At 29.2% G+C, this 12,911-nt stretch overlaps 1 protein-coding gene across 1 annotated transcript in view; it reads right to left on the reverse strand.

Moving 5' to 3' along the window:
- Positions 1 to 11,484, reverse strand: part of LOC116773225 (nephrin-like) — a 50,891-nt gene extending 39,407 nt beyond the window's left edge. Inside the window, exons 1-3 of the mRNA XM_061528500.1 lie at positions 10,990 to 11,484; positions 8,348 to 8,489; positions 3,058 to 3,266 (exon numbers count right to left, since the gene is read on the reverse strand). Coding sequence (XP_061384484.1) covers positions 3,058 to 3,266; positions 8,348 to 8,489; positions 10,990 to 11,080 — 442 coding nt within the window. The 5' untranslated portion in view covers positions 11,081 to 11,484. The remainder of the gene's footprint in view (positions 1 to 3,057; positions 3,267 to 8,347; positions 8,490 to 10,989) is intronic.
- Positions 11,485 to 12,911: the final 1,427 nt, after the last annotated feature.

Here is a 12,911-nt window from a genome sequence, read left to right on the forward strand (position 1 = left end):
TTATTCGAAGGAGCAACTTAAAACATCTTATGGGTAAGGGATATTGCCTTAGTAACGAGTCACATTGTATCAAAACTAAGTTCACTGTTTAGTCGTTTACTGTAAAACAAGTTTTGCAAGTTGGTGTTAAGCAGTTCACTTAGTTTCAAACATAATCACGTATCTCCAAGTTTAAACTTAAATACAAATGTGAATTTAATATAATAGTATATAACATAATACCCATAACCTTTCTCTTAAAGAATTAACCATCTAAAAATAAACAATTAATTATAAAGTTTTATTGAAACAACGTATCCATTTTACAAAAAGACAGAATTTATAATTTCTTTAATAATAGTTCAGGGCGCCTTTAACACGTACGTCGTTCAAAATATGTCGTAAATAATAACGATACAGTTTTGTGTATTACATATTTTTTCAACCTCAAACAAATCATGGAATAGAAATGGAAAAATTTCATCAAGATGGATAAATAGCTAGAAAATACAAAGTCAATTTTTTATAAAATTAATGATTTTAATTTTATTATCCGCTAATGTAATGCAATTAACACAAATAAATCAAAAGAACCTTTATGGTATACAGGCTGCGGTTGACGTTTTAATTTATATTGTTTGACTTAATATTGAATTTGTTTTCATTGAACTATCTGATAATGGGTTCTGTGTTTGATTATCAAAATATAAATTATTTTATGACATATAAAAAGGGTGGTTTTTGAATAGTCAAATATTTTTTTATTTTAATACAAGGCAAATATTTCAAAGCTAAATTATTATTTTTTTTTACATCAAACATGGTTAATACAAAATATGCAGGTATTTTTTAAATATAAATTTTAAACCTTTATTTAGAATTTATGAAAAAATTTAATATATTTTTTGATTAACTTACTTAACATGTTTTTAATTATTAGAAATATTTTTCCCCTAATTCCTACTTTTATAATTGACTTAATTTTTTAAAGAAATTAGAGGAAGTAAAAGTTTTTTAAAAAGGCTTTAAAGTTATGTCCCTTATGAGGAGGATTTAAATGGAAAATGCATACACTATACTGGATACACACGAAGACTATGTTATCGTTTTTAAACATATTATAAAAGTATTCTTTCTTATGTTCACCGTGGGCTTCCCTTTCGATTTAATTTATATTTTGGCGGAAAAGAAGTCTTAGTGCTATATATTCACTGTCAAAAGTTACCTTCAATATTTCACCTAAAAATCGGTTCACGACTTTTTATGCGGTCGTGTAATATATACAAAAATAAATTGAGAACTTTCGCTTTTACCATATCCTTTTGATTACATAATATTAAGGTTGCTGGTATCTGTAATTAAACAACTAGCCTCATTCTTTTATTCCATACGAACCCTGTGGCCTTGGGAATGATTTGTACGTGGACTATTAATTATTTATTATTCGTATTTAAATATTTTATTATTTGGTTTTGACAACATATCATGTGTTCCCAGAAGTCGTTCAAGAGTAAAACAAGCCCTCACAATTAATTTGAGTACAAAAATGGTTTAAGGGTACATATGTTTGATTTTCTTTTTGAATGCTAAATATCGTAATTAATGTCTGATCTGCTATTACATGTAGATGCAACATTAATTACTCGTGCTATATTGATGGTATTAGATTAAAGTAATTAATTGAATATCTGGTAACGTTTATCTTTTCTGCTTAACAAACTTTGAAGTTGACCAAATAATTCTAAAGTAACTTGACATCAATTTGTATCCCTTTAATTAGAAAAGTTGCAAGAAAGTTGTAATCTCTTTAACCCTATTTTCAAGGTAAACAAAATGCTATGGCTCGAAATATTGTCTTTAAATTTAGTAATGAGAAAGTCTTAACATTATAATAAACATTTTTATACATCTAAAACATTGTTATACATTTTTATTTAAGACCCAACAAACTAAATTATGTAATAACTGGCTAAAAAACCTTTGGAACCTTGATATCACCGCATTTTATTGTAATAAGAGGACTCTGAATTCTTTGACTATACAATGCTCATGTGTAACCTCTCATTTTCTCTGCCGAAATTCAAAGGGGATCTTACAAAGCTTTGTTTTGCATGGCTGCGAGAAAACCTTTGAAAGGTTGGCTTTTTAGATAAGGCCTTCTTATAAATTTCCAGCAGCAGGGCAGGGTGGTGAGTTAAAGTTTTGTCCGTGGGAATGCGAGCAGATGCTACAATTCCCATTGTAGTTCGAGAGGGTCGATCTTTATGGCGCACTTGCTATGCAACGTCCCTTATATTACAATAAATTACGAAAAACATATTACGCAATTTACCATTATCAAAATAGTAATAGCCGCGGAAAAATTTGCAAAAGAAATATTCTTGCGAATGTATGTACTTATATATATTTTATTCAGTTTATATTTAAACTACATGTTCTCAAAGTATATGGATGTTTAAAGACTATTATTGAAGAGTGAACGTGAAGATTATGCGATGCCTCATTTAATATGTATGGATGTTCGAGGTTAAGGATTGCTTATTATCGGATGGGTGAAAACGTTTTTTGGGTGAATTGAAAATATAAACACATTTTTTTGGAATAAATCGTCTTTTTGATAAAACTTTAGATAATTCAATGCTTTATAAATTAGCACAAGCATTATTTTATGTTTTTTATATTTGTCTATATTAGTTAAAAATAATAATTAAATCCTTAGTATTATGCAATCAAAAATAGCGTGAGAAAATGTGTTATAAAGTTGTTGATGGTTATAAACATAAAACTTAATAATAAGAATTGTTGCATACACATATTATGTATGTATGAAATAATGAAGTGGAATTCAAATAAGTGTAAAATAAACAAAAAAATATAATGTAAACTAACTATATTATGTTAATCTAAATAATTATAGGAAATGTTTAATATTCTACACGTTTTTTCTGTGATTATATTTTACTTTATGTAAAATATGTTTAACGTGGAGAATTACAAATGGATAGATCTAACTTTAGACTAATATCCGTTTTATTCAAATACATTAGTTAAATGAATATGATGTGTAATGTGGCTTACCAATAACGGACAATCTGATTTGGAAATTGCGTGTGGGAGAATTCTTAAAGTCGACTCGACAGCGGTATACTCCTTCATCATCCAATTGGACAGTGTCAAGCGTCAAAGAGGCCGGTCTGGCAACGGTGGCGAAATAAGCCCGTGGACCAAAAACATTAGGATCTGACCATTGTAAAGCTTTGTTAAATGATCTTCCACGAACGTCAAAACTGAAACAAAGGATTATAAATTTACTTTCAGTATAATATTTAAAGCATATTAAATTTCAATAGCCATAAAAAAATCTTTATTAATAAATTAATGTCCAATCATTTTCTTAGCAAAAAGTAGTCTATCATAGAATAACATAAATATAATATAAACATAAAGGCTACGTTGAGTATTTTATTGCTTCAATAACATGTAATGCCTTGACTGATAAAGTTATTTCGAAAATTATCTTTATTATTTCGAAAATATAAAAGTCATCAGATAGGAATATCTATGTCATGTATTTTTGAAGCAAGTACACATATAGCTTAATAAATTAATTTGAAGCGCAACACAGTTAAAACCATTTCAGAGTCATATACGCTTTTCCTACTTCATATAGGTTTGTGCTCTAAATAACTCTCGATTACGGGATCACTAATATTTTAATTTTCATAATTTTCCGTTTCTTTTTTTATTTGTTTTAACACGTTACTAATAGAAAAGCCTTTTTGTGACATCCCCAGCTCGGGAGTATCGAACACATTGTTTATTTTATCAAATTGTTCTAAAGTATGATATGCAAAAGATATATTGATGTAGAGTCGAAAACATTAAGAGAAATATAAAAGAAATCTCATTTTAAATGAGTACTGTGGAATGTTTACAGGTCATAATGTTATACATTTTATCAAACATATTTTTTACACATTCCAGACAATAGCAAAGTTAATTATACTGTGCATGGGCGTACTAAGACATTTAACGAGCATGAGCATAATGCTTCTTATATAATAAAAGAATAGAACCGCATTCATTAGGCTTAGGTAAGGTATTTCAGAAACTGCTAAGCTTACTCATGGGAGCTATGCTGTTAACCAAGACATAATGTGGCTTTACCTTAATAACTGTCGTAAAACTTATAATAACGCTCAAGATACCAACTAGCTACATTTTTATGTACGGCAATTACATTATGATTATTTATTCTTATTTTACATGTAATGTAAACATGTTATGTGACAATAGAAATCATATTTTTTTTCTTCTAATACATCAAAATATTGATAGTTCATAATGTACAACGATTTAATATGTCAAAAAAAAAAAAAACGCGGGAAATATTATATTTCGATATCACGAACAGAAATATTTTCTGTAATGAATAAGAAAAAGAAAATATTTTTTGTTACTTGCAAATAAAGTTCATTTTAACAAGTACATAAAATACACCCTAACAAGCGTCCTACAATTTATGATGCTCTAACAATTTCATCGCACGACTATCAGATGTTATTTTATAGCATGCATGATACGAAAACCGCGAAAGTATTTCCCTTTTCAGATCCAGTGCCGGTTGTTCCAATTAGCAACAGTTAATTAAAATTTATGATGTGTGAAATTTAAAAAACATGAAATTATAATTTAAAAATTCTAATATTCTACAGAGGTTCACAATCCCATAAGGTTTTTTGGATATTTGACATCTATGTTTTTTGTACATTTATAGTTAGGTATAATATTCTATTTATGTTATAAAACAGTAAAGATAAAAATAATAAGTAAATTTCATTTATTAAAACCCATAAAACATTATGAAAATAATTAATAAAGAGGATTATAAAAAATAATCTTGCTGTATTTTGATTTAGTTAATCCGAAATTATTAATAACTATTTTATAATTATGAAGTCCATCTGTTCTGCCAATAACTTGGTAACAGTTACTGTTCTGCCAATAACTGACGCTAATAGTAGGATGTATCGATGATAATCATATATTTGAGGTTTTTTATTGTCTTCTTTAAGTGATTGTATTGTAATTTTTTCATTATTATTTTTGTTTCCTATGGTACAAATAGTTTTATTGAGGAAGAGCTGATAAAAGCTATGGCGTGGAAGTGGTACAGAAACATGAGTGATTGACTAATAAATTATGTTTCTGCATATTATGATAAACATATTTAATATGAGTCTGCTTCACAAACAGTATATAATGATAAAGAAAAAAAAACAGATCTTGAAGGATTGCTTTTGTAATCAGATTATCAAAATTGATTACATAAGAATTGTAATAAAAAAGAGATATTTAAACTTCATGGTCCCGTTGGAAAGATGAATTTGGGTTATGAAAGACTTATTTAAAACTACATAGACTATTATGAAAGACTTTATAGAGGATAGGGGTTGGGATGTTGAACATTGTCGGCGAAGTCATACTATAAGATGCGACCACATTTGACCCAGCGGTTACAAACATTTGATTCTAAAATAAGAAAAAGTAATTTAAAACCTATAGATGCGAAAAAAACGGACCCTGATTAACAACATTCTGCTCCGAAATTATAGTCTCAAATGGAAAAAAAATTGTGAAGTGCTCCCCAAAAAAGAGTTCGTGTCAAAGCACAAGCTTGTAGTAGTGGAAATAAAGTTAGTATTTAAATTCGACGGAATATAGTACAAATGCCTCTATTTATTAAGTGGCATATACTAAAAGGACTACAAATATTATAAGAAAAATATTATAGGTACGGTGATTTAAATAAAGAATTTAAAAGACAGATGTTGAAAATTGTAATGTCAAAGAAAAAAAACACATGTGATGTATCTAAAAAACAAATTGGAAGTGTTTCTTTAAGATGATGATAAAATAAAAGAAAGAAGGAATATATATTTGAAAAGTTAAAGATAAATTAAGACAGTTATCTACGAGTATACTAAAATTAAAAAGCTGCAGAGTTTGTTTGTTTGTTTTAACGAGTTAATTTCAGGAACCACTAGTTCGATTTAAAAAATTCTTTCAGTATTGGAGAGTCTATTGTAAAATCGAAAAGGTATTTTATTTATATGGTGGTAGAAGACAAATAACAGGACCAACTGGCTGACTTCTTCATCTTTTCTTCTTGTAATCACGGTTGGTGCAAAGTAACCAAAGCGTCGGGAGTTTTAAATATTAAAAAAACTTGTAGTTTATCCGAAAATATTAGTTTTATGTAACCATTAGAATTCCTGTTATATATTAGTTAAAAATTAATGAACCAATGCTATGTGGCAATACAATATTTTCAAAAGATAATTGGATACAAAAATGGAGTAATTCTGGAGGAGTTCATAGGTAGGCCATAAGTTTCTTTGACGTCGACAAGGTAAAATAAATACATATAACGGAAGCTAATGAAAATTCTAGTTGATTAATAACTTTAATATTAGGTAATGTGTGAAAAACAGTACAAAATAATTTTTATTGTCTGGTATTTTTTTTTTAAACAGACAGATTTTTTATATATTTTACATCTGAATAATGTAACATAATTGAAAAAAATAGGCTGAAAAAAACCTTTATATTAAATTGGTAGACCCGAACTTATGATATACATATATAAACTTATGTTTATGCGTTAACAGCTGGCAGCGGACACAAGTTCATATCATCGATTGCACAAATAACAATATATTTATACAAGCACAAGAATTTTGTTATTTTAAACTTTATTTATCAGTTATAAAAGTTTTATGTTTTATATCTTTTCGGAATGGTTTATGTCACTTTTTGTATTCCATATAACTGATGATACAAATATAAATCCATTGAATCGTAAATCCGCATACGTTCGCAAAAACATTGGTGTATATACATTTTTATTTCCTTTTATTATATAAATCATAAGAAAACTTCTAATTTGTACCTTATAGTGATATCTGGAAAGTTTAAACTAATTTGACGCGAATATTTTTTTATGTTAATTCTATGTAAGAAGAATTTCTTATCTCTATTTTTAGTCGAGGTTAACTAAATAGAATAAAGCTTTTTTAAATTAAAGAACAACGCATCACATTATATTTTGATCAAGCCGTAATTTTAATAACTGTTATTTAATTTACATTTTATAAATGCAAAATGACATTTAATCCTAATATCCTTGATGTGTATGTTGAGAAAGATTTGGATTTTTATAGTCTTTAAAAATGCATATTGTAGCTATTGCTTCCTAGACCCCAATTTTAAACGACGCAACGGTGAGCTGCACCCTATCCTTATGGCGATTGATGGTTTTCAGTTTTACCAGGATTGATTGAATGTCAGTCCAGACTCTGGATTGGACTATAATGATGGATTGGATTATAATGCATATGTATGATAAACGTATTAAAAGTATTAAATTCCTGAGGATATTTGTGCGTCGGCGTCAAGACCAGGTAAACCAGTTTACTAACGAACTCAATTGAAATAGGTTCGTCGTGCATTTGTACGCGTGAATTTGTACGCGGTAGAAGTGACAGCGAGAGGTATAACGGCTAAATCTCTCTACAACATACTAAAAGACTTGGACCTATCCAGAACTAATATCATTTCATTCTTGGAACGTACTTTGAAGACAGCCGTAGTAGGTTCTTTTGAAATTTGATTCGGTGGAGAGAGGAGCTTGGACAGTGGAGGTGAGCATTTAACGCGCATAAGATAGGGGCCCCTTAAACCTACACCTGGGTCGCAAGTCCCAGGCACTGCAAAAACTCCGCTCCCTGCAACGCGATAGACCCGACACGAAAGGTGACACATGGAATGCTGAGAAGTTTCCGTCACACCACTTACTTTTTTTGTTAAATCGGCTAGCTTATTAATGACATCTTCAACCAATATAAAAATCCAATGTCTACATAAAATATGCGAAATGTTTCAAATTGATATGTAAGTGTGTTGAAGAAAGACCTTTTAGAGGTATGTGGTATTTATAGAGATGAGGGGATAAAGGCATAAATAATCATCCCTTAACAGATACACTTTTGACACCAGAATGATTGGTTTTATAATTTTTTGATAGAAAAATGTACCAAACAAATAAAAAGTTTGTAATTGAAAATATTGGCGGCGTTAAATATTTTTTTATATGAATACCAAATATCTGTTGATTGAATTTATTTGAACAGTGATTCAATGTTTTACAGTTTTCAGCTTGAATTAACTTTTATCTCAAAATCTGTAATGTTATTTTGGTTCCGAAACGGATTTCTGTAATTATTTACTTAATTTGACAAAGAATGACGAATTCTATTAAACAAAATGTTTAAAATAATTACTTTTGTTGTCCTATGACTATCTTTACCTATAAATAGGTTTTCCGCCGGTACTCTTCCCTGCTCGAAACCAGAGCACCATGTATACTCTATCCTCATTTGTATCTGGAGTAACGTCACAGGGAAGCGATGCTGTACGCCCCAGCACGGCATCTACATCCACTGTTGACACTGTAAATAAAATAAATATATGTTCATCTGATTGTTATTTAATTTTATAGAAGATTTAAATGGTACAAGTATTCTGTAAAGTGTATGGTATTTGATTAAAAGTAAATAACACTTAAATTTTAATTAAATATACATTTTTATTACATTATTATCTTTATATTTAGCAAGCTACAAAAAATATTATAAAAGAACCCTTATTTTTAAATTTATATATTTTTCAATGCCCAAAGCCTCTACGAAGATAAGCGACTAAGTGAATATCACTGTATTTCCCAACACAGTTATGATTCTCAGCGTCAACCTCTCAGGCAATAAGAAGACATGAATATAAATAGACGTAATATTAAAACGTCCTTCTTCCCGCACGAAATAATCCTCTTTTCTTTACGGAAAACTGTCATCGTGTTAGGGCCGAGTAATATGCACCATCAGTCATACTTAGTAGGACTTTTCAATTTACTTTTGAAGATCATCCAAATTAAGATGTATTACATGATAGTGGTAAGAATTGATGACAGTTGCTTTTTTTAACTATTGTGACCAAAACGTTACAAAAGAAAATTACTTTTTATTGAGCAAATAATCATAAATCAGAATTGCGTTTATATTAATATTATAGACGTTAAAATTTCAATATAATAATATGGTATCTATGAGTAATGAGTAGTTAAGTAAAAAAACAAAAACAAAATGTAAGTGTCACCTATTCCGCATAGTCCAAGAAATATTTTAATTATTTCATATTAGAGGGTTAGGTCCCTAATATCAGTTCTTTTGCAACGATCGTGTCGTGTTGGAAAGCACTAAAGAATTGTTCCACTTATAAACGTGGATAACGTGACAGTTAAAAGTGTGGATTTACGCTATTTTAAGGATTTATTCAAAAGGTATAATTGAGAATTAAAAGATATTAGTGGATATATATTTATAAATTTATAAAATAATATATACTCCAAACATGAATGAATAATAGCCGTGTTGTTTTAGCTGGAGAAAATAATAATAAAATCGTGCGCCTAATTTACAAGTTCTAAAAGCAAGAAATCTCTATAAACTTAAATAGACTAGAGAGGAATTCTCTTTATAAAACATCCCCCACTAGAGCAATAACCTGAAGCTTTAAAAACTAAAACAGTATTAAATTCTCCAAAGAAGGGCTAAGAAAAGCTTTAACGTCTCTCGTTCTCTCTATATATCATATTTTTTCTAAACTGGAGATATATGAGCAGCGGTTTTGAACGTGACAGACTTCCGGGTGTAATATTAATAAAATTATTATGGAAACACGTATCAAGCGTCAAGCCTGACCTACTCTTGCAACACGCTCCGCAGTGGGTAAAGAACAGCTGGCAACATCATTGTTCAAACATCCTAATCGTGACGTTTCGAAATAAGCCATACTTTACTAAAAACTCTCCTCTTCTAAATTCAGAAGGCAATTTCACTTATATAATTTTTCATCTTACAATGATACTTCTTTTGATATTTTTGTATTCCAATAAAGTAATGTAAAATACGGATTCAATGGCACATAAAAGCGATTGCGAAAGGGAACGGTAATTGGCTGCCTATATTTCACTCGATAGCATCGCGCTTATTAAGATATTTTACCAATTCTTTTTATCAAGTAAGTTAAGCTTTATTATTGCGTTTTTTAATCCAATTACACAACTATAGTGTCATTTAATAACTGTGTGAATTATGAATCGTTTCGCTATATTTAATAACAGTCAGTACAAAAAAACAGTTTTGTTTTTGAAAATTCCTGGAACGTCGAGTAATTTTATCCATTCGTTCCGCTGTCCAGAAATTTTCGTAATAAAATTAATCGTTTCAATAAAATTGGGGGAAATAGAGGTGCCCATGCATAAATACTTTTTAATAGGTTGGACTTTTTGCTTTTACGCCCCGAAATAGAAGGCGTACTTAAGAAAATTATCGTTATGAGGGAAGCCACAATTTTCTTATTTTAAGACAATTTTCACTTCATAGAAAAATGTTTTTAAATAAGAAATTAAGAAAAAGTACTACTGACACAGCTAAAATAAAACGACTATAGCAAGAATTACTAAAGTAAAAGTTTACGGCATCAAGTTCCGGTACATCTATAAGAAATACCCTAAACAGAAGTAAAAAGTTTATTTCTAATAAACACAGCTCCGGATTTGATAGCATATTAAAAAACCGTCAAAACATTCTCCTCCAATCTGAGCAATTAGAAATGTATTCTCTATTTTAATTCTCTCCAAGCAGCACGTTTAATGGCTTTTACGTGAATCCGGATCGAATATGTTCGTTGTGTTAGAAATTGAATAAATTTTACTAATTTCTTATGCTTCAAATTATGATTTATGTTAAAGATTACGTAGTTATATTCAACATACGTTAAAAATATATATATATGAAAAAAGTTTCAATAATGAAAAATCTATAAAAGTCTGGTAAAAGTAAAAGCATCTTGAAGTAATTCTGATAATCACCGATTTATGAAGTCACTTACCTAAGTCCTCCGCATCTTCGTTCCATTCTCCTTCTTGAGCACAGCAGACAGCCAGCATCACAAGCAGTCGGAGCCACTTCATGGAGCACATGGTAGCATTATGAGCTCACACAATCACATTTACATGGTAATGTTCTTATTTCAATATTCATTTTAACAAATTTTGAGGTTACCAGGTATTCATTTTAACAAATTTTAAGGTAAACAAAAGGAGGCCATATCTGCTTGAATGAAGTGTTACTTTTAATACATAATTACTTGTATCTGATAATAAGAAAATCTTATTTTTGTTATATTTATAAAGTTTTCGTTTAATGCAACATTTGATTAATAAAATACTGATATTTTGTATTTCTGGTCATCCATATATATGTAAAAGTAAGACATATTCAAGTTAAAGTTTTAGAGATCAACAAACGTCTATAGCCAGTTGTGTCAGAATGATCGAAATGCCTAGCAACAGGCGGCTTTGTTCAATAGATCTATCATCTTACCTTTAATAGTTTCGACCGGATGCCAGACATAATAAAGCCAATATCCTACAGGGTTTCTACGAGGAAATTGACTTTCATTAGATTACTACAGTTCCGTTCTCTGGAGATTTTACTAAATTAAAGCTATCTTGATTTGTAAACTTTGAAATTACTCCATCATTCGTTTAAAATTTAATAAGACGAAAATTATTCATGATTTATTGAAAATGACAAACATTGGTTTGTAATTATATAAGATTTTTTCGTGAATATCTCAACAAGAACAGTGAGTGGAACTTATTAGACTTTTTAGACTAAAGATGTTACATGTCAAAAATATCGTTAACATGTCTTTGTGGATATAGAAAAATAATCTACAATAGAACGTTATTTATTTGGTCGTATATTTGGTCACATTTGGTCATATTATTAAATAAAATTTATCTCAAAATACTCTTTAATTAAAATATAGGCTCTTTATTGGTTAATAAATAATTATGATAGAAAGATTGTCAAAGTTAGTTGAATTTTAAAGAGTGTTTGAACTCATAACCATAAAAACATTAGTGAAAATCTAATATATATATATATATATATATATATTTCTTATACTTATTGCATTTCTTTTCTTTAGTACAGAGTTTATTTCACTATAAAACATACATTTGCAAGAGATGATGACGAGTTTAATTACATTTAAAAGCCTAGCAAACTGTTTCGTTCATAGACACATTAAAACGTCAACCACCAAGTCAAACATGTGTTCAAAGGGTTAACCTTTCAGTCCCCTGTCAGAAATATAAAACTGACGTTCGGTAACGTTTAGAATACATGAGTAAATAATATCTTTTAATATACAGCGGTCGGACCCTTATCCAGTAAAGTTACCAGAGATGTAAAGAATTATTCTTTTTCGATTATGTTGTATAACATTCTTTCACATGGAATGAGAACTGGTTCGAGGGGACCCTGGCTGGATTGTGCGGCAAATTTAACTTCAAAACGTGACTGCACTACAAGAATACCTATTAGTATAAATGATTTATGTTGCAAAAAAATACATATTAGTCTATTTTATGGCAAGACAGGACAGTAAACGGTCATAAAAAATGATTGGACAAAATTATATTTCATGTCTAAAAAATTATGAAAATCCTACAGTAAAGGGTGATGACATGATCGAGTAAACTCTATTTTGTTTATGCTTTGAACAATAATAATTATATCCCATAATATTTAGGGCACTTTGGAGTAAGAGCGTGTTTTCAAAAATTATTGTATCATAGTTATTAACATGACATATAGATGTTAAATTATTACTTTACCTGTTTACGACTTTGAGCAGCTTTACTTTACACAAAATTTTTTAAGTATCATAACACAAAAGAAACACGTAGTTTTGTATTATTCTTATTGAATATAAACCAGCCTACATTCGTTATCCGATAA

Source organism: Danaus plexippus, assembly GCF_018135715.1.
Source record: "Danaus plexippus chromosome 18 unlocalized genomic scaffold, MEX_DaPlex mxdp_20, whole genome shotgun sequence".
Taxonomy (NCBI): domain Eukaryota; kingdom Metazoa; phylum Arthropoda; class Insecta; order Lepidoptera; family Nymphalidae; genus Danaus; species Danaus plexippus.